This window comes from Carassius carassius, chromosome 29 (assembly GCF_963082965.1).
Source record: "Carassius carassius chromosome 29, fCarCar2.1, whole genome shotgun sequence".
Taxonomy (NCBI): Eukaryota; Metazoa; Chordata; class Actinopteri; order Cypriniformes; family Cyprinidae; genus Carassius; species Carassius carassius.
In genome coordinates, this window is record NC_081783.1 from 22,391,640 (window position 1) to 22,415,852 (window position 24,213).

At 36.0% G+C, this 24,213-nt stretch overlaps 1 protein-coding gene across 2 annotated transcripts; it reads right to left on the reverse strand.

The window, feature by feature from the left end:
* On the reverse strand, positions 1 to 23,926 carry LOC132109904 (F-box and WD repeat domain-containing 11-A-like). 2 transcript variants are annotated; one of them, XM_059516354.1, is made up of 14 exons: positions 23,770 to 23,912; positions 15,236 to 15,340; positions 13,589 to 13,657; positions 12,446 to 12,665; positions 11,897 to 12,083; positions 10,725 to 10,815; positions 10,461 to 10,598; positions 8,781 to 8,899; positions 6,235 to 6,484; positions 6,032 to 6,150; positions 4,802 to 4,912; positions 4,592 to 4,670; positions 1,911 to 2,075; positions 1 to 846 (listed from the first exon to the last, which is right to left on the reverse strand). In XM_059516354.1, exons 1-13 carry the CDS (start codon positions 23,806 to 23,808, stop codon positions 1,914 to 1,916), a joined length of 1,689 nt encoding a protein of 562 aa, XP_059372337.1. In that variant the 5' UTR covers positions 23,809 to 23,912; the 3' UTR covers positions 1 to 846; positions 1,911 to 1,913. The 2 variants fall into 2 exon arrangements, with proteins under 2 accessions (XP_059372337.1, XP_059372338.1); XM_059516355.1 differs by lacking the exon at positions 15,236 to 15,340 and having other exon boundaries at positions 23,770 to 23,926.
* Between the last annotated feature and the right edge of the window lie 287 nt (positions 23,927 to 24,213).

The following is a 24,213-nucleotide window of genomic DNA, read 5'->3' on the forward strand; positions in this document are numbered from 1 at the left end:
TTTCAGGTCAAGTCCTTTATTCACAATATTTTTTGCTTAAAAAAACTCTCTCTCTTTTTTAATATACAACACAATCTGACAAGACAATTTTGTTTACAACTAGATTCAGCCCTCGATGAGCAAGCAGGCAGAGAGAAAACAAACCAGACACTGAGTGACAAAGACATACAATGCCTAGCAGAACCATACAGGAGAGACGAAGAGGCCAATTAAATAGAAAAACAAAATCATAAAAACTAAAGACAAAAGGAAAAGAGGCATCAGTGCAGACAGTCACCAAGCTGATCCTCGCATGCATGCAGACGGACTCTGCTTCACGCCGTCATCCTGAAAAACACGCGTGTCCCTGGTCCTGAAGAGAGATGTGGCATGAAAGCCAAAGGCGGCAGACGTCCTGAGCGAGAGTTTGCTGCCATCCGAGTCCCTTTCTCTCGCACAGCAGTCCGAAAAGTCTCTTTTACCTGTCCTTCATCCGTACGTTACTCCCAGAATCCCAGCTTCAGTGATCCCCGTGTGGATATGAGCTATTAGTAGTGCAGATTTCCAGATTATTTGAGCAGCAGTGGTAGTACAGATAAACTTTGAAGCTGTTTAAATTGTGTGTGTGTGTTTGAGAGAGAGAGATTGTGCTTGTCTTTTCCCCACTGGATAAAGCAGAACAGTGCTGAAACCCAATGGTGTGTTTGTGTGCGTTTGGCAAAGCATGAATCGGTGTATGTTTTTCTGTAAGTTTATAGTCAGATAGAGAAGAGGAGGCGGATCCTTAGGCACCATTCTGTGATGGACACGACCAACAACCAATCAGCTCTCAGCTCTCCAGGGCACACTGGCACATAGAAGAGGCACCTGAACAGATAAAACAGACATAATTCAAACAATATTTAAAAGAATGAAAAATAAATTACAAATATTATGTGATATTATATGAACTTGTGAAAAACACATCTGTTTTTGTATTTAATACTTACTGTTTTAAAATAACAATATAATGACTATCATATGGATGGAAACTAAATAGAATTACAGACAAAAACACTTTAAACCAATTTTCTAAACAATGAAATATAAATTGCACCGCACAGCAACCGTTACAATAAAAAACTAAAAAGAAACAAAACTATAGAGAAGAGTATTTAAAGGATAAATAAATGAAAACAAACTGAAAAATATTTTATTTAATTGTTTTATGGTTTCAACAGAATACAAAATAACATGGTATAAAATAAAGACAATAAACTATATCAAACACTACAATAACCCTTAAATATACAAAATAATTATGTAAATAATTATTGACAAAAACATTTTTATTAATTGTATTATATAATTAATCAGAACTATTGCGATATTAAATGAACAAATAAATAAAACAACTACCAACGGAAATTAATGAACAAATTAATTAAAAAAATAAACACTACCAATGAAAAATATTTTTATGGATTTAACATAAATAATACAAATATAAAATAATAACAAATAAAAGACAAAGACAACTATAATAATCACTAGAAAACTAAATTGTAAATATATTAACCATTACAATATGAACAGAAATGAAACCAAATGACAAAAGAAAAATATTTAATGAATAAATTAGACAAACTAATAAACAGACAGATAACTAAATCTACCAATGGAAATTATTTATTTAATATTTTGTGGTTTAAACATTAATATTCTTAATATAAAATAATATATTACAAACTATAATAAACACTATTGTATTAATGAAAACTAAACAAAATGAAACGCTTTAAATAAATAAATGCTTGGTGGTCAGACTTAAAGTTTGCAAACCAGATTTTGGACAGGGTTTTCTGACAAACATGTAAAACCACCAAACACAGTTAAAGCTTAACTAAACCTAAACTCTGGCGAATGACTGAAGCTCTGTGCTGTGTGTGTACCTGCTATCTGGAGACGTATGTATATGTCCTCGAGGGCGATCGCCTCTCCGGCTGGCCATTGGTGGAGACGTTCAGGAAGTCCCATATAAGGATGGTGTCGTCATGGGAACTGCTAATAATCTGGAACTCATCAAACTGCAGTCGGAACACACGGCCGGAATGCTCCTGCGAGATGTTACCATGACAACACACACACATACAGTAACGCACACGCAGACACTGCAGACGTCTGTCAGAATCAGGGAGCAACACTACTGATGTACCGACACACTACTGCAGCGTATTAATTGCTCAGCTGCTGAAGTAATGATTCATGTATGCAAAACAAAAATCCTGATTCACAAATCAGCAGTCACCTAGTGCTGGGGAAACCACTTTGAAACTAGTTCTTCAGTTGCTACTAGAAATACTAGTATTAAAAGCACAGGGAGTTAAAGAAATACTGTGATGAACCAACTGATTTGGTCAATCGATTCTTTTTAAAATAGTTTTTTTTTTTTTTTTTTTTTATTAATGTTTTTTTACAAATGGTTTGCTTTACAGTTTTAATAGCCATTAATCTAGTTCTTTTAGTGAATCAGTTTAATTATTTAAGTGAATCGATTTGTTTCAAAGTTTGTTTTACAGTATAGCTAATAATCTAATTCTTTTAATGAATCAGTTTGGGAATTCAGTTCTTTTAATGAATCATTCTGTTTCCAATTTTGTTTAATAGTATAGCTGGGAATCATATTCTTTTAGTGAATCAGTTTGGAAATCAATTTTTTTTTAAGCAATCATTTTGTTTCAAAGTTTGTTTAATAGTATAGCTACGAATCTAAAACTTTTAATGAATCATTTTGGGAATTCAATTATTTTAATAAATCATTTTGTTTCAAATTTTGTTTAATAGTAAAGCTAGGAATGCCATTTTTTTGTGAATCTGTTTGGAAATTCTATAAGAACAGTGAACCAATTTACTTCAATGTTTGTTTAATAGTATAGCTACGAATCTAATACTTTTAATGAATCATTTTAGGAATTCAATTCTTTTCATGAATCATTTTGTTTCAAATTTTGTTTAATAGTATAGCTGGGAATCACATTCCTTTAGTGAATCAGTTTGGGAATCCAATTCTTTTAATGAATGGGTTTGTTTCAAAGTTTGTTTAATAGTAAAGCTAGGAATCAGATTTGTTTAGTGAAGCAGTTGTTTCAATGAACCTTTTCAACAAAAACTGATTAACTAATTCACTTTATTTAGGCTGCCACTACATTCCCATATGTCCCTGTGTTTCCAATACTATTATTTCTAGTAGCCTGTAGCTTGGCAAACTGGCTTTAAAGTAGCACTCGGTGACTGCTTATTTAAGAAGTATGAATTATATTTAAAGGGTTAGTTCACCCAATAATCAAAACTCACCCTCGTGTTGTTCCAAACCCATAAGACCTTCGTTTATCTTCGGAACACAGTTTAAAATATTTTAGATTTAGTCAGAGAGCTCTCAGTCCCTCCATTGAAACTGTGTGAATGGTATACTGTCCATGTCCAGAAAGGTAAGAAAAACATCATCAAAGTAGTCCATGTGACATCAGAGGGTCAGTTAGAATATTTTGAAGCATCTGTCAGACGTGTCCGATTCGAGAATCGAGGAGCTGATGATACTGCGCATGTGTGATTCAGCGTGAAGCAGACTGACACACCGAACTGATTCTTTTGGTGATTGATTCTGAACTGATTCTGTGCTAGTGTTATGAGCGCGGGTAAACCGAAGGCTTGAATCAAGGGCAATCATCGACGCCAATGAACCGATTTATTTATTTTAGTTTTCTTCAACTGGTTTATTGAATCGAACTGTCCGAAAGAAGTACTGGTGATCCGAAAACCGATGCAACCGGTTCTTGAGTTGTGAACGAGTCAGTCTATTGTTCGTTATCTGGCTGGGCTCGGTGTTCATCTCTCTCTTCACAGCAGTTCAGTCAGTGTACTGTTTGAGTAAATGAATTACTCCGGGATATTGGTTTGTTTGAACTCAGAGGGAGTGTAAGCCACATTAAAAAAGTTAACAGCTTAAGTCATTTGTGGATTAATGCGTATTGGAGACGCGAATCGTTTAAAACGATTCAGTTCGATTTGGTGAACTGGTTCAAAAAGATCCGGTTACATCGAATGATTCGTTCGCGAACCGGATATGACAAACTGCTTTGTTTTGAACTCTCTCACACAACAGACACAGAAGAGAAGATAATGCTGAATAAAGTCGTAGTTTTTGCTATTTTTGGACCAAAATGTATTTTCGATGCTTCAAAAAATTCTAACTGACCCTCTGATGTCACATGGACTACTTTGATGATGTTTTTCTTACCTTTCTGGACATGGACAGTATACCGTACACACAGTTTCAATGGAGGGACTGAGAGCTCTCGGACTAAATCTAAAATATCTTAAACTGTGTTTCGAAGATAAATGGAGGTCTTATGGGTTTGGAACGACATGAGGGTGAGTTATTAATGACATAATTTTCATTTTTGGGTGAACTAACCCTTTAACATATTCCCAAACTTACGAAGGTAACTAGCAGTGACATCTTGTGGTTTATCAGTTTTATCATATGTGAATGTAACGACAAAAAAAATATTAATAGTAATATAAAAAAAAAGATTAAAAAACATTAACATGAAATGGCATTATTCAGACGCACCACGAGTGTACGCAGACATAACGTGCTGGCAGGGGCCCGAGGATCCAGAGCGGCCTGTAAATCCCAAACTTTAATTTTCCTGCAGAGGAATAGAGAGAGAATGAGAGGGTGAGTTATGGCTGATGCATGATATTACCCAATTTGACAGATGAACACCCTGTCAGTAACAGATGGTGCAGTGACTAAGTGTGTGAGTGTGTGTTTATTCACCCATCATATGCTCCGCTCACGATCCTCTTGTTGTCGAATCTGATGCAGCGCACAAGCTCCTCATGACCCTCAAGCACACGCAGACAAGCACCACACTCAATGTCCCACAGTCTGAACACATACACAAACACACACACACACACACACATGTATATTAAAGATTTGAGAGATTTTATAGAGCATTCATAGATATTTTAATGATCATCATTTACTCATACCAAACCTGCATGACTTTCTTTCTTTAGTGGAAAAATAAAAAATTTGAGAGGTTATATAGAGCATTTAAAGGGTTAGTCCACCTAGATTTTTTTTATTCTGTAATCATCTACTTATTCCAAACCAGCATGTCTTTATCGTTCTGTGGAAAACAAAAAATTAAGACTGCAGAATGAGTCGTCAAGGACTAAAAAAAAAATCATCATTAAAAAAATCATAATAGAAGTCTATACAACTCGTGCATTATATTTCAAGCCTTTTGAACGCTTACGATAGTTTTGTGTGAGGAAAACATTTAAATTTAAGCAATATTTACTGAAAAACAGAGGAAAGGGCAATGATTTCTCACACTCAGATTTTATATGACTTTATAAAGCCAATCATACTGTCTATCATAAATACTTTTATGATGCTTTTTTGAGCATCAGTTCTTATGAAAGGTACTTTTGTATCTCCTTACACATAAATTCTTATAAATACAGTAAAGTTCAAAAGTTTTGGGTCACCAAGAATTTTCAAATTCAAATTTTATTCAGGAAAGATGTATTTAATCGATAAAAGTGTCTAAACACCTTTGCAATGTTTCAAAAGATTTCTATTTTAAAGAAATGCTGTTCTTTTGAACTTACTACTCATTAAAACACCCGAAAAAAAATTATGAAGCTGTTCTCAACACAAAGAAATGTTTATTGAGCAGCAAATCAGCATATTAGAAGGATTTCTGAAAGATCAATGGAAATTCTGAAAATTCACCTTTGCATCAAAGAAATAAATTTCATATATATTTTATTTTAAACGGAAGTGTACGCCAATGTGAAATTTACCAAATTAAATATATTATTAACACTAAAATAATTACAATTTCTTCAATCAATACATATTGTTCCAATTTCACACTCTATATTAATGTGTTATGATAAAGAAATTATTACTGTTTCAATGTATTTATCTATTAATAAACAAAGCATATTTAAAAAATGAATAAACTCAATATAATAATGAAATGTAATAAACCTGATGGTGTTGTCCGAGGACCCGCTGACCACGAGTCTGTCTCTGTACTGAAGGCAAGCGATGCCACGCTTGTGACCGTTAAGCGTCCGGACAAACTCACACGTGCTTGTGCTCCACACCTGCAAACAGTCGAAACGTCTTTCATCTACATCATCATCATCACACTACAGCTGCCAATCAACCATTACTAAAACCCCGCCCACTTTTATGGTTCTGTCTCCAGATGCAGACACGATGTATTTGTCATCAAAGTCCACCACGTTGACGGCGGCGCGGTGTCCCACGAGCACACGGCGCAGGCTGATGTCGGTCGCAGACGCCATGTCCCACACCGCGATGGAGCGATCTTTCGAACACGTCACCATGAGACCGTTCCAGAAGCGCAGGTGCAGAACCGCCTCGTTGTGATGGATCAGAGTGTTGAGAACCTCACCAGAGACAACATCCCACACCCTGAGACAGACAGACAGAGAAAAATAGCACAGATAAGGACACATTATGAAGGGAACAGGAGTACAACTACTGTAAGGGAGTTATTAAGGTTAAAACTAAAACTAACACTAAAACCATTACAAAACAACATTTTGTCACTTGAAATAAAAATGTCAAAAGAAATTAATTAAAATTAATAAAATAAAAATAATTATCTAGTTTAACTTGATGTACTGAAATAACTAAAACCGAAATAAGAACATTTATAAAAACTATATAGACATACTTAAAAAAAAAAAAAAAAACTCATAAGGGGAAAAAACAAACAAAAAAACAGTAAAATTACAAAAAACTACTTCTAGTTAAAAACTAAAATAAAAATATGAATTACTAATATAAATTATTAATGAATAGAAATGAAATAAAATAAATATTAATAAAAATATATATTAGTAAAAAATCATATTAATATCTCAATGACATTAAAATAAGTATTAGGTCCATTTTTACCCATTTTATCTTTAGAAATTCATTTAGAAAGAATCGCTGCGGAAAAGCCATTTCTATCTAAATATTTTCGATATGAACACAAAATGTGTACTGATTATTTAAATTTCTGTCTGTTTCTAATGTTTACAATAAAACATTTTATATTAAATTTGAAAGAATTCTCACTGACTCAGTAAGATTTTCTTAATGTATTTGAAAGAAGTCTTCTACTCACCATTTATTTGATCAGAATACATTGTGAAATATTACAATTTTAAATAACTCTTCTATTTGAATATTTTGTCAAATGTAATTTATTCCTGTGATGGGAAAACTTTAGCTGCAGCATTACTACAGTGTCACATGATCCTTCAAAAAGGATCTGCTCAAGAAACATGTCTGATTATTATCAATGTTGAAAATAGTTGTGCTGCTTCATATCTTTTTAGAAACTGATCAATTGTATTTTTCAATATTCTTTGATTAACAGAAAAAAAGAGCAGCATTTATATATATATACATAAACACGGATGGACCGTAAATGACATGTGAATGACCTCACCAGCAGCCAAACTCAGCCAACTGAAGTGTTAATGCTCTGTAAACACCATCACATTTCAAAGACGCTTCCCTCTCCAGGTGTTAAACGTCCGGCTGTTTGCGCTTCCACTCGGAGTGACGCAAACCTGATTTATGCAGCTGTACAGCTCGTTCCCTCAAACTCTCACAGGTGAGAGAAACACACACATACTCGCACTGGAAAAGGTGACAGAGCTCCGGCTCGAGCTTTAAATGCTTCTAGGGAAGTGAGGTCATTGTTTCCATGGAGATTCTGCAGCTGGAGGCGGTATGTATGTGAAACATTTAAAATAATTATCTAAGATTTGCAGCACATCATATTTTTATTTTCCGGCATAAGGACTCCCATACTTTTAGACTTTTATAGCTGTTCAGCACTACTGGATAAAGATTTTTAGAAAGCATTTTAAAGAGATGAATGTGAAATTTAGAAAAATGTGAACTGATTAAAGAATTATCTAATGCTCAGATCAGATATGTTTTAACTTAATTTCAATCTGTTTTAGTGTTTAGTTAATAAAATATCTATCATTAAATTTCTTAGTCTTAATTATTTTAGCACATCAAGTTAAATTAAATAATTTTTTTTATATATATTTTATTTTATTTCAGTTAACATTTATTTCATTACTTAAAATAAAAACGCTTTTTTTGTTTGTGATTTTAGAAGTGATAAAATACTTTAAAAGTTATTTATTTTAAGTAGTAAAATAAACTAAAACCTGATAATAAAATGCATAAATACAAACTGAAAAAAATGTATACATCCATATCCTACTATAGTTTTGTTTGAGTTATTTTAGTACATCGGGGCAACAAAATAAAAATAAATGTTTTTTATAGATTTTTATTTCTGTTAATCAGGTTTTTGTTTTATAAATGGCTTTAGTTTAACTACAATTACCCTGCACGAACCCTTTACAGTAGAACCAGCGTCCTTCAGAAATCATTCTAATATGATGATTTGTTGCTCAAGAAACAGTTCAAATTATTATAAAATGTAAATTTGTTTTTGAAAACCACGTTACATTATATTTTTCAGGATTATATGATGCATAGAAGGTGCAAAAAAGCAACATTTGAATCGGAAATCTTTTGTAAACTTATAAATGTATTTTATGTCACTTGTGATCAATTTAATGCATGCTTGATGAATAAATGTACAAATTTCTTAAAAAATAAAAAAAAATCGAACTGAGGTGTAAAATCTGTTAGCAATTATGCCACTGCAATATTATTGTGCAAGTACCTGACAGTCGAATCAGAGGAGCCTGTCACTATCACTCTATCATCGTACTGCAGACACAGAACCGAGCCAGTGTGACCCGTCAGGACCTTCAGACACTCCAGAGACTGTTTTTCCCAGATCTGACAGAGACAGAGAGAACGTGATAATCACCACAACAGACAGATCAACAGAGAGACAGACAGATCAACAGAGAGACAGACAGATCAACAGAGAGATCAACAGAGAGAGAGAGACAGATCAACAGACAGATCAACAGAGAGAGAGAGAGACAGATCAACAGACAGATCAACAGAGAGAGAGAGAGACAGATCAATAGAGAGATCAACAGATAGAGACAGATCAACAGAGAGAGAGACAGATCAACAGAGAGAGACAGAACAGAACAGAGAGATCAACAGAGAGAGACAGATCAACAGAGAGAGAGACAGATCAACAGAGAGAGAGAGAGACAGATCAACAGAGAGGCAGAGACAGATCAACAGAGAGAGAGAGACAGAGAGACAGAACAGAGAGATCAACAGAGACAGACAGATCAACAGAGAGACAGACAGATCAACAGACAGAGACGGATCAACAGAGACAGACAGATCAACAGACAGAAATACAGACAGATCAACAGAGAGACAGATCAACAGACAGAAATACAGACAGATCAACAGAGAGACAGATCAACAGACAGAAATACAGACAGATCAACAGAGAGACAGATCAACAGAGAGAAAGACAGACAGATCAACAGAGAGACAGACAGATCAACAGAGAGAAAGACAGACAGACAGATCAACAGACAGAGAGACAGATCAACAGAGAGAGAAAGACAGATCAACAGAGAGACAGATCAACAGACAGAAATACAGACAGATCAACAGACAGACAGATCAACAGACAGAAATACAGACAGATCAACAGAGAGAGAGACAGATCAACAGAGAGAAAGACAGAAATACAGACAGATCGATCAACAGAGAGAGAGACAGATCAACCGAGAGACAGATCAACAGACAGAAATACAGACAGATCAACAGAGAGACAGATCAACAGAGAGAAAGACAGACAGATCAACAGAGAGACAGACAGATCAACAGAGAGAAAGACAGACAGACAGATCAACAGACAGAGAGACAGATCAACAGAGAGAGAAAGACAGATCAACAGAGAGACAGATCAACAGACAGAAATACAGACAGATCAACAGACAGACAGATCAACAGACAGAAATACAGACAGATCAACAGAGAGAGAGACAGATCAACAGAGAGAAAGACAGAAATACAGACAGATCGATCAACAGAGAGAGAGACAGATCAACAGACAGAAATACAGACAGACAGATCAGAGACAGACAGATCAACAGATGGAAATACAGACAGACAGATCAACAGACAGAAATACAGACAGATCAACAGACAGACAGATCAACAGAGAGAGAGAGACAGATCAAAAGACAGAAATACAGACCGACAGATCAACAGAGAGACAGACAGATCAACAGACGGAAATACAGACAGACAGATCAACAGAGAGAGAGACAGATCAACAGACAGAAATACAGACAGACAGATCAACAGACAGAAATACAGACAGATCAACAGACAGAAATACAGACAGACAGATCAACAGAGAGACAGATCAACAGACAGAAATACAGACAGATCAACAGAGAGACAGACAGATAGGTACTTTGATGGAGTTGTCTCGCAGGCCGCTGATGATCTTGTCGTCGTCGTACTGAAGGCAGTAAACACCTTTACTGTTCTCTGACCGGCACTGAATCCGCTGGAGATTGTGACGTCCACAACGCCAGTTCGCCTCAATAGTCTAAACAAACAGAATGAACAAACAGGAGACAGAATGAATGATAGGGTGGATGGATGGATGAACAGACAATCGGATGGATGAGGTTGTAACTGGACGGACAGATTTACAGAATGGATGGAGGCTCACCTCAATGTCTTGTATAATTTTGGGATAGAGTGAATGGTAGTATGAATTGGGCGGAACCTCGTTAGTTCGGTTCTTAAATAAATATTTCTCCCTGGGAACGAAGACAAGAAAAACACCAATCAGATACAAGCAAGGGATAAACAACCCAAATGTTTATGGTGATTGGCATGGCATGACTTTATTTCAGTTACTGTTTAACAGTAAAAAAAAAAAAAAAAAAATTGTTTTAGTTAACTTTAATACATAGTCTTTTTAAAATATGTCTACATAGTTTTTACTAAGTTGTAGTTTTAGTTATTTTATTGCTTCAACTTAAAATAAATGCCTTGGCAACTAGCTGAATTAAAATAAGATGAAATAAATATAATTTTATGTTTATTTCATTGGTAAGGAATTTTTTTTGTGGTTTTCATTAATGATAATAATCCTGTGTGGTAAATATGGTATAAGTAGATATTAAATTAATGAATAAATAATAAGAGGAATGCACACCCACCACCTTCATTACATTCATGATTAATTTATATATTTTTTTATATTAACATTTTACATACAAATGTTTAAAATACTGTCAGTTTGTCGATGATCTCACAGGACTGATGGGCCTTGTAATTAATCACAATCATCACACGCATATCTGAGTTCGTCAGCACTAATTATGATTCACACCAAAGCACATGGTCCTAATATTTTAGGCATGTGTTCAAACTTGAAGTCAACAAAAATAAGAACAAAATAAGAAACACTGTTCTGACTGACATAAGACAGATTACATGGTATTATAAGGAATAACTGAAAAAAATTACTGACATTTAATTACTGATGCACACCTGGAGCACATTTATTTTCAATTATATATATATATATATATATATATATTTTATTATTATTCTGCCTATTAATATTATCTTTATCTAAAATGAAAACCATAAAAAACAGCTAGTTTCCAAGTAAACATTTCTTATTTTCGATTAGCTTAAATTTAAACACTAATTTATATATATAATTGTTTACAGCTATTAGCCAAGGCAACATTTCGCATTTTCAACTAAACTAAAGTTTCTTGTGGACCGTATAATTTTGTACTTGTCTTTTGAAGATTGAAGATTGCACAGTTTTACACAAGTTTGCTCAGAGTAACAAAGCATGAGCATCAGTGTGTGTGTTTTTACCACTGGTGGCGCTCTGACAGGCCTTTCCACAGCGGGTCTGTGCGCACCATCCTCTCGATGAGCTTCTTCCAGAGCATCCCGTCTGAAATGACCCGCTGCCATTCTCGACAGACCAGCTCAGCAGAGCACAGAGAACGAGCGTCGAGAAACGAGAGGATGTTCTCCGCTATGTGATCCAGACCCTGAGCTACAGACAAAGAGATTCAGTGAGAGCTACTGTAGCTTTGTGCAGTCACGGACATACCTATATATATATATATATATTATATATATATATATATATATATATATATATATATATATATATATATATATATATATATACATACACACAAATATATATACCAATAAAAAATGCATTCACATAAAAAACCTAGAATAAAAACAAACTGTGGTGCATGTTGTCAGATGTGTGTAAGTGATGTAAGTGGGCGGCTCTGGCCGTGTGCCGACGCACACATTTCTGACTCTGATGAAGCATGTGTTGGAGTAGGAGGATTTGTTATAGCTAAGGCTTGAGGAACGTGTGTTTACATGGGTGTTAGTTACCTGGCAACGCAGTGATGAAGTCTCTCTGTAACATGGGTTTAAGGTACGAGTTTATATGGCCGTGCTGGTAGTGACACATGCGTGCGATCAGATGCTCCACAAACTCCACCTGATCCGATTCGGACCACTGATCAAACAGCTGGATGCACAGATCTTTCTCCTTCTCGAAGCTCCCCTGCGACATCCTCTTCCTCGAACCCGCTACTGAACCATTCCCAAACTGAACACACAGACAAGACATAAAATAGAAAAAAAACTTATTGAAAACACATTTCAGCTACTTGATCGAAAATAACCATAACTAAAAATGATAAATAATTTAAACTACAGCCATATAAAAATAATAATAATAAAAAAATATATTAAAAGCTTTTTATCTAAGTTTTTAATAAGTGAAAAACCTTTTTTTTATTTCAGCAAGCTGCTTAATTTCTTATTGTAATTTAGCTACTTATTTTAATCTGAAGTACTAAATTAGCTAAAACTGAAGAGAAAAAAACAAACATTTTTTAAATATTAATGAAAATTGTTAAACTTGAACTAAAATGAAAAAGAAAACAATATAAAGATAAAACCTAAAATATCAAAATAATATTAAGAAAAACTATAAAACTATACTATAGAAGCGTTATAATGAAATAACTGCTACTTGGTCAACTAGTAAAACTACAGTAAAACTACAGTAAAACTGTAAGCGGCAATTTATCTAAAAGTATATTATATACTTATTTAAGTATTTGAAAACTGTCTTGTATACCTGTTGGTGCTACAAATGTACATAACTTCATAGTCTTTTTACTCCCACTTACTGTAGTTGATCGGTGAGGGAACATTATTCTTGTAAACACTTAGCATTTAAGAAAAAAAAAAAAAGTCTATTTTTATAATCCACACACTTTACAGTAAAGCACAAGAGTTACCATCATTTGCTTCTCTACTGATTTCTTCTTAGAAGCTCGGAGGGCAATTAAATTACCACATGAGGCGTGACCTTGGTCTTTGTCAAAAAACTATTCGGCTGGGAATTTTTTTTTTTGTGGTGGAAGACAAACATTTTCCGGATATTCTGAATTCGGACGGGAATAAAATCAAAGACAAGTCTCTGTAGATGTACATCTCTCTCTTTCTGTCACACACACACACCTTGAACACTGTTGTCTTCTTGGGTGAGACGTCACCGGTGTTATTCTGTGACTCCATCACCATCATGCTCTACAGAGAGAGACACACAAGAGAGAGCGCCGGGTGTTAAACATGTATCTGACTGAAAGAAAGCTAAAGAATGGTGCATTCTGGGTAAAACATTCCAAACACGTTTAACATGCACACAGAGACGGCAAACACAAACGAACAGTTTGAGCTCTCAAAACCCTCTAATGTGATGTCTGTGGAAACAAACTTTGAATCTTCTCTCAGATCCACTCAAACTCTCACAAAATGAACAGGCGTGGGAGGGGAGGGGCTTAAGGACAAGTGGGAGGAGTTTCATTTATAGCTGAACTGTTGCTTTAATTGGAATCACACAAAGGGTTAAAAACACACAAGTACATGCATGTGCACATTTCATAAAGCAAACACTGAAACACAGATAAAGACAGACCGATGAAACCTGATGTAAATACACACAGCTCACTGATTTCCCATAAACACTTGCACTGTGACTTGAGTGAAATGTCTGAACATTTCTGTAGTAGAAACTACAAGTGTGTTTGTGTCTGAGAGTTTCAAATGCAGCGGGATCTTTTCTCTTCACTGATGTTGACTTTATTTTTGAGGTTTAGATGTCTTTAAATCAGCTGGTATTTTGGCAGATTTAATGGATGTATAAAGTCAGTTCTTCTCAAAAACCACATAAACTAGCAACATCATCCACTAACTACACTAACCACAAACAAACCATACTGACTGACTGTCTGCTTCACCCATGAGCTGCAAGCTGAACTTGAGAATCTGGCAAAAGAATGGCACAAAGGGAATGGTCTGATTCATGAATGTTGCATTTTTAGATATATTGAACTATTTAATCTACACTTTCTGGCAAAACGTGAATTAGAAATGTAGTTATAATTAATACTTCTCTCACTTCATCTGCATCTCGGGTTTTTATTTATTTATAATGCAATGCATTATGGGACTTAAAACATCACTACAAAAAACTAAAATGTTATTAATACTGTAAAAGCAGTAACATTGTGAAATATTATTACAATTTAATATAACTATTTTCTATGAGAATATAAGACGTAATAAATGATCAAAGCTGAATTTTCAGCATCATAACTCTTCAGTGTCACATGATCCTTCAGAAATCATTCTAATATACTGATTTGATGCTCAAGAAACATTTCTGAAAATGTTGAAAACAGTCATGCTTCATATGTTTGAACATTTTTAAATAGATTTTTTTTTATATAAATGTTTTCTCAATGGCAAAGGTTCAGATATGAGATGGTGAGACTAAAGCATACACAGACAGGCAAGCAGAGAGAGAGAGAGAGAGAGAGAGAGAGAGAGAGAGAGAGAGAGAGAGAGAGAGAGAGAGAGAGAGAGAGAGAGAGAGAGAGAGAGGATGGAAACAGACAGCCACTCTGCTCTTCAGCACTTCCTCTTCTGTTCTCTCGCAAAAAAAAAAAAAGAAGCAGAATAATAGAGACTATATTACAGCTCAGTAAACTTAAGACATCTACACATTTAATTCACATCTAGCCAGACACACAGACACACAACCAGTGTGTGAGACAGACAGGCACAGACAGGAAGAGCGGAGAGGAGAGAAGAGGAGAGCAGAACCTGGTTGTGGGCTCGGGAAGACGGGAGGCTCTGCAGGCATCTGAGAGCACACAGACTCTCTGCCACCGACGAACAACCCAGCCAGACAGAACGAGGCAAAGAACACTGTGTGAGAGAGAGAGAGAGAGAGAGAGAGAGAGAGAGAGAGAGAGAGAGAGAGAATATGCCATACGAGAGGGAGTGGTAGGCAAAACAGAGAGAGACCCACAAAAAAAGTCAGAATGAAAGTAAACCGTAAACCGAGGAGAAAAACAATGAAAGACAGAAAGAAGAGAACAAATAATATAAAAGACACGACAGAAAGAATTAACATATTAAGAATTTGCAAAAAGGAAAGAATAAACAGAAAGAAAGAAAAAAAGAAAGAAGCACGCAGTGCATATAATGGCAGTGACGTGAGGGTTGAACAAGTGAAACAATGTGAAAAAGAGAAAAGAGAAGAATCAGTGAGGAAAGTGAGGGGAAAAAACTGTATTAGAGCAACAGTGAGAAACACACACACACACACACTTCTGCAGACACTGACCAAAAACACAATTATGAGTAGGCGGAGTGGAAAAGAGGGAGTGACCTAATAAGCTCCTACCTCTGCACTCCATTGAAATATGAGCTTGTTAAGAGTACGGACATGTGAACAGACGAACTTTACACACTCAAGACTGTTTGTGCATGACACTCAGGGTGCTTTCACACCTGCCTCATTTAGTTTGGTTGAATCGTACCAGAGTTCTATTCCCCCTTTGGTGCGGTTCGATTGGGCAGTTGAGAAAGCAGCAATCGCACTCGGGTGCAGACTAAAAGTGGACCAAACAAGTGTACCGAGACCTGCTTGAAGAGGTGGCCTCGGTACATTTTCAAACGAACTCTGGAGCGGTTCGTTTGTGGTGAGAATGTGATCCGACCTCGAACAGACCCAACTGCAAAAAGTATTGATCATTTTTGGACTAAACCGGCTGCCGTAGTCAGCTGCGTTGTGCATTATGGGATGAGGAAGTGTTTGTTGACAGTTTGCCCTTTAGCATGGCAGCTCGTGGACAAACTTGGAGTAGTGAGGAGGTGCGGAGCCTCATAGAAATTTTGTCAGATGACCATGAGCATGTCAGAGTTAAGAAGAATTAATGCACGCATTAATGCAGTGCATTAGAACGTTGTTTTCAAGCCGCATCCGCGCTTCATTATAGAAATTTATTTTTTGCATATTGTGGTGTATGCAAACAATGTAATAGATTATGGCCAGGGACAAAACCAGTCCACGAAGTCATGTTGTCGTGTAGTTGTATTGTCTCCGTGTTGTTTGCTGGCTTTTCCTCTTATGTTGGAATTTTCCCACACGTAAATTCTGACCAATCGAAAAGCAATTTAGGAAATACGTCATGGCCAATCAGTGATTTAGATGTTGTCATGTGACTGCATTTTGGTTCGTTTCAACTGGTACGGACCAAAGCAATCAGTGTGGTGTGAAAAGGAACCAAAAAAGCTGAAAAATGCTACAATGTATGGGTGCTTTCACATCTCTAGTTCGATTCATTTGGTCCGAACCAAGGGCAAACAATTATATGCTTTCTCAACTGCCCAATCGAACCGCACCAAAGGGGGAAACGAACTCTGGTACTATTCAACCGAACTAAATGAGGCAGGTGTGAAAGCACCCTATAATTGTTTGCCCTTGGTTCGGACCAAATGAATCGAACTAGAGATGTGAAAGCACCCTCAATGCAGTCCAAATTTAAAGATGGTAAATTATTAATTAATTTATTATTTTACCATTTAAAGGGGTCGTATGATGCTGCTAAAAAGAACATTATTTTGTGTATTTGGTGTAATGAAATGTGTTTATGCGGTTTAAGGTTAAAAAAACACATTATTTTCCACATACTGTAAATTACTGTTTCTCCTCTATGCCCCACCTTCTGAAACGGTCGATTTTCACAAGAATCATCATCTATCTGAAAAGCAAGGTGTGTTGTGATTGGCCAGCGAGCTGTGGCCTAATGGTTAGATAGTTGGACTTGTAACCCAAAGGTTGCAGGTTTAAGTCCCGGTGCTGGCAGGAGTTGTAGGTGAGGGGGAGTTAATGAACAGCGCTCTCTTCCACCCTCAATTAGAGCTGAAGATCTTTGCACGAACCCGACGGGCTTAATTTATATCATCTTACGCGGGATCAGGCCGTGCTCGGGCTTGCGCTCCGGTTTGCGAGGTAAACGAGCGGTCATTTGATGCGTTTCGATTAGCGCTAGAAAGATACGAAAATGGATGCTGAGTAGGTGTAAGGGAGGCTTGCCTCTGGCGATGACGTTTTGGTTGCACCAGCAACTAAAGCAAAGTCTGAGGTGTGGAAAAGTTTTGACCATGTTTATAATGAGAATAATGAGTGAATAATGATGCACCATCAGTGAGCGCAGGAACACACTGAAGCCATCTACAGTGGATTCAATCATTTTCCTCCACAAAAACATGTAGGCTTAGCCTAATCTCTGTGAGTAAAGGTTTTTCAAATGATAACTAAATATTCATTGAGTCTTAAATGCATAATGTGGACAGAGTATATACGCTAATGTTGGCATTATTCTTTTATTAAATGTCAGATGCTAGTGGCGAAGCAAATCAGGCAGAGCCTTTATCTTAATTTCGTAATTGCCAAATACCCATCTTAATTTAAAATTTATCTTAATTTAATTTGTTAAAAAAAGACTCGTTTTTATTGGTACGTTAGTCTATTTATAGGCTAAATGAGTCTATGTCTATTTAGAGTGCTGAGATGTTAAGATGTCACAGAGGACTTATTTTATTTCTTTATTCCAACTTCCAAGTGGTCTAGTCTACGTTAGTTATGAATACATTATGTTAAAACATGTATAAATGACTTATTCTTGACAAAAGGTAAATGAGCTGTGTGTGCGCACATTTGAAAAATGTCGGGCTGTAAACGGGTTTGGGCTTTTAAGCTGTCAATCAAAATGTACGTGTCAGGCCGAAATCTGTTGGGCTCGGGTCCTGTCGGGCCTAACTTTTATGGCCCGATTACAGCTCCACCCTCAATACCCAGTGCTGAAGCACCCTTGAGCAAGGCACTGAACCCCCAGTTGCTCTCCGGGCGCTAGATCTATAGCTGCCCACTGCTCCGGGTGTGTGTTCATGGTGTGTTCTCTTCTCACTGCTGTGTGTGTGCACTTGGATGGGTTAAATGCAGAGCACCAGTTCCGAGTATGGGTAACCATACTTGGCAAATGTCACGACTTTCACTTTCACTATCCAGCGATTGGCCGAATGCCTCAAGCGTGAGATGATTATGTTACGCCTCTTAACATATTGTGAAGCCTTGTCCTGCAGGAGCGACGAGACAAAAACATAAAAGTCTTTGTAAAAGTGATATAAACATGATTTCTAGTCATGTTTTCTTTTGGAAGGCAAAAACAAAGTAGTTTTGCTTTCACAGTGAAGCACACAGAGTCTATACGACATGGCGGCGTCAACAATACTACAATGAGAATAAAAGGTACGCCTTCTTTCTCTGCGTGAACATCTGGGCGGCGTTATGCAAATCTTCCCACGCAGTGACGTAGAGATGTGGGGGCGTGTTTGAATGAGCAGTTTTAGGGGGGTGTGGACGAGTGTTAACTTTTATAAAGAATATGTCTTTGGATTTGAGACTTTAGTCTTTGCAACTTCACAGAGCGTCTTTATTCACCAAGAGCTTGTAAAACTCCAGAGAGAAATGAAAAAATGTAAATCGCATCATATGACCGCTTTAAATGATTAATTATGAATTATAAATATAGTATTCATAACTTATTTAGATTTATCTAATATATATTTAATTTTTTAATTTCATTTTTTTTAATTTACTAAAACATAACAGAAGATATTGTGAAGAATGTTAGTAAGCACAAAGTTGCTGGTCCCCACTGACTTCTGAAGGATGGGAAACATGAGGGCCAGGATCTCTTTGGTTACCCACATTCTTCAAAATATCTTCTTTTGTGTCCAGTAGAAGACATAAATATATACAGGTTGTAACAACTTGAAGCTGAGTAAATGATGACAGAATTTTATTTGTGTGTAAACTAAACTGTTTTCCATTGTATAAGACAATTCGGCCATTTCATGTTTTACTATTTTACTAGACCTCACACTAATATTAACCATTCATAAATCTGCATCCAAACCAGTAATAAAAGAATGAACTCCAAATCCCGTGGAAACAACCCAGGCACTGTGTCTCCAGGCAGCTGGCCTTTAACAGAGAGGCTGTTGTTGAATTCAACCTAACATGACCCCAGATGAAGACTAGCATAACCATGACAGATCTAGAGAGACTGAACTGGTTACACCCTCTTGTGCATCATTTACATTCAGATTCAACTATGCATGACTTATTAGGGCACAGATGAGTAGAAACAATAGTGCATGTGACAGTTTAGTAAATATGAATAACATAAAAATGACTAATTAGTCATTTAATAGATGTTTATATGCAAAGTGGACAATTTCATAAGCATGAACAGACTTGCATATAGACCGTAATAGTATAGATAATATATACAAATACTGTGATAAATGAAGTACATAAACTGTATAAAATGATATCCAGGACAAATATAAGTGGTATTAAATACATATTATACAGTTTACAGAGTGAATTAAAGGCATACAGGTTGTGTAAGGTAAATTAAGCACATATAGATTCTGTGTATTCGGATTCAGCATATAGCAGTCATACATAGGCAGAGGTGGGTAGTAACGAGTTACATTTACTTCGTTACATTTACTTGAGTAATATTTTGGGGTAACATACTTTTTGGAGTATATTTAAAGATGGGTACTTTTACTCTTACTTGAGTAATTTTTTGGGGGAAAATCTGTACTTTTAGTTCGTTACTGTGGGCGACGCTCCTCTCGTTACTTTATCTTAATGCAAAAAATGTTATAAATGCTTCAGTTTATTCCAAATGCGCCATCTACTTTTCTCTGGACAATGAGCAATGCTCATTCCCTAATGATTCATTCTTTTGAGTCAATTCTGTTCAAAGGCTTGATCAAACCAATTGGCAAACGAGTGAATAGCCTCATGAATCAGTTTGAATGATTCGTTCAGTTCCCTGCCGCACGCGCTGAGCGTCTGAAGCGGTTCACTCAGAGTTGTAACGTTTAACATCAGCAGCGTTGAAAACGTGGAAAAAATAGAAAGCAAATTTGCAAAGGCTATTATTTTCTTGCGATGGAGATCCTTACTAGATGAACACCGCGTGTGCGGTCTACTGTTTAACAGGTATTAACTTGGGCTATATTCGATTACAGCACACGATACCTGTGACATTAGTTTGTTGTACGTGTGTGGCTTATAACAGGGGGGAGTCAAGTTGAATGCAGCTTCTGAAAGACAGAAAATAGCCGATTAAGATTTTATTAATTTTAATACAATCACACCGGTGCGAGTACGTTCAGCAAGTCATATCATCAGCAGATCTGTGATTGCTTGCTGGCGCTGAGCCAGAGATAGATGCGTTTTTACAGCGCTGCGCATTATAACCAATCACACAAGATTCTGTTGAGCTTTTGAATGCATTGGCCAATCAGAGGTGTTCCGATGAGTCATCGCTAAAATGTCGGTGCTTCCTTCACTCGCTCGCTGACTGGAGACCTTTTTATGGCGAATTCTCTCGTCAGAAACAACAAAGTGCAGATGTGTGTACGAATCTTTAATTAAGATATTGATTTCACAGTGTTAACAGCTTCAGTGATTTTAATGGGAGTTTCTGAGAGTGATTAAACTCTAGACTGTCAGTGAAAATTATCTTTAATAATGTAAATGTTATTTGCTCTCTTTCTGAACAATGAAAGATTAGTAGCAATTTTTATATCACATTAACTTTCAATGTTAAATTCACATTTAATATAAAGTCAGTCATATTAAAAATAAAAACTCTGTATATATGACCCAAAGTAACTAGTAACTAACTACTTGAGTAGATTTTTTATCCGATACTCTTATACTCTTACTCAAGTAACTATTCAGACTAGTACTTTTACTTGAGTAAATATTTCTAGAAGTACTTTTACTTGAGTATAGTTTTTGGGTACTCTGTACATAGGCACATATGGACTGTATGTGATATATGAAATAAATTTGGATTGTGAGATGTGAAGTGCACAGAGAGAGAGAGAAAAATTCTGCATATATAGATGATATGTGACACAAAGATTGCATATACACTGTTTGAAGCACATATAGACTATCATATGGGACCCTGGACCACAAAACCAGTCACCGGGGGAATATTTGTAGCAATAGCCAAAGAAAATTAAAAAAGAAAAAAAAAAACCTTGTATTATCGCTTTTATGCCAAAATTCATCAGGATATTAAGTAAAGATCATGTTCCATGAAGATAGTTTGTCAATTTCCTACCATAAGTTGCTAAAAATTTAATTTGGACAACTTTAAATGTGATTTTCTCAATATTTTAATTTTTGTTGCATCCTTGATTCCAGATTTTCAAATAGTTGTGTCTCGGCCAAATATTGTCCGGTTCTAACAAACCATACATCAATGGACACACACATCATATGCGTGTATATAAATCCTTTTTTTATTTACCATGCTTGTAATTTCCTATAAGGTATTTGATTGGCTTAGAATGATAAAAATTGTTCCACTCTTTCCAATTACACTGATTGCTGTCCTATTTAAGTGGCGGTTTGAATGTTGGTTTTAATGTATCAAACATGGAATCCAAACCAAGAAGGGCGAGAAAGCCAAACTGGAGAGAGGAACAGTGTTTACTGTTAGCCCAGTTAGTGGATGAACTCAAGGCCATTCTTAAAGGAAAATTCGGGCCGGGTGTCACAGCAAGGGACAAGAAGCAGACATGGGAGCGTATAGCACAAACTATTAACGGTTCATTTCCCCTGATTGTGCGCACCTATAAGCCTGCTATATTCATAAATGCAGTTTTTTGAGCCTGCAAGGTGGGAATCTCCAGTGGAAACGAAATGAACTGTGACACAAAAAGATGTTCTGAAAGTGCTGTAATTGTTTGTGTGATCACTCTGCTTACAGAAGGTTGTGACAGACCCAAATCATCACTATTGCATTGTTGCATTTTCCCAGTTGCCAAATATCATAATGTAGCCTAGTGATTACTTTAATTTCTGGCGCTATGGCATTTCTGTGCTGTGTCGGAGATGTTAGCACGACTCTAATAAGATCAGTCACAAACATGATCCCTGCACGATCTAATCTATAGCGTCTTATTAACTCACTGTCATCCATTGTCTGCAACACATTTCTTATGCCTCTTCGTCTTTCTGCCATTTTCTCCTCTGCTAAAGAAACTCTTAAGCCTCTTAAAAGTCCTCGCCTGTGCTCCTAACAAGTTTGACCTTAAGACCTCTTTTAAGGGTTAAGATGCTTTCTGAATTACATTTTTCTTTACTAGGATTTTTTCTTTAATTTTAAGAGTAAACGCCCAAATTTCTAAGAATTTTCTTAGAATTTTGTCACTAGGAGCTACTTTTTGCATTAAGATTCTTTATGAATATGGGCCCAGGTGATTTTTAGATCTCAGTTTTTTAGGAAATCGACCCTTATGACTTATTTTGCGGTCCAGGGTTACATATGAGAAGAATATGGATGAAATATATAAAAAGTGAATACATTCATAATTTGCAGTAGATTTATACTAAGTCTATATTTAAACCAGATTGCATATGACGCGTATACAGATTAATAAATGAAGCTCATACAGATAGGAATATAACGCGCTGATAGATTATTTATATATTAATACGGACAATGCGATATATGAAGCCAATATAAATAATTCAGTATCCTATACGAAGCGCGCACAGACTGTTAAATACATTAAGCTCGTATGAACTATATATGAATCACATATAGATTGCATGTTATTTTTGAAGCTCTTACATATCGTTTAATAATGAAATGAGCACGGACTGTTTATCATATGAAGCTAAAATAAATAAATTGTGATTTATGAAGAGCATAGACTCCTTAATATATAAATCACATATGATATATATTCATACGAAGCGAATATAAACTGATATGAAACGCGTATAGATAAATCACATATTGTTTACTATCTGAACCGATAACGTTATACACAACGCATGAAGTGCATATGTACGTAATATATGAATCACATATAGACTGTTTACAACATATAAAGTCCATATGTATATGATAAATAAAGCGCGTAACGACTGTGATGCAGTGGCGCAGCGGTGCCGCAATGATGGCTTCGATCCTCCAGCGAACACAAACCATCCCTCGACATTCAAACGCGACAAACTCGTCAAATCATGAGCGAAAAATCGTTTTACCGACAAAACCAATCATTATTGCTCAACACGAAACCAGGCGATTGTTTCACATCGATTCGGGCCGACGCTGTGTTTTTGTCTTCCTCCTTCTCTATCCCGCGTTATACTGCATTAAGTTATTACACATATAAACATCCACGGCAGCGCGAGCTTCACATATTCAGATCGGTCGAGTATTAGACGCACGTACCATCAGCTCCAGGGTTTTGTCCTCCATATCCGGATCCATATTATTGTTGTTCTGCTTGAATTCAACCGTGAAAATGGAAACCCGTCGATGAACCCGAGCGAAGAAAGAGACAACATACGCCTACAAAACACGGAGCCACACTGACGTCACAGCAGAATAAGAGTCCCGGTCCGGTTTGGATAATACTCAAATAATATTTTACTATACTTTCCATTTAAAAAAAGCGAACAAGAAACGCCAATATTAGACATGATTAAATGTTCAGTAAAATAAATAAATAATAGTACAACATCGTAAATATACCATGTGCAAAATTATACATAGATAATAATAATAACAGGAAAAACAATTAACTAATGATATATTCCTACTAATATAGTAATATATTATTTGTTTATTATAATTAGTAATAAAATTATATATTAGTATATTTCAATAACATAT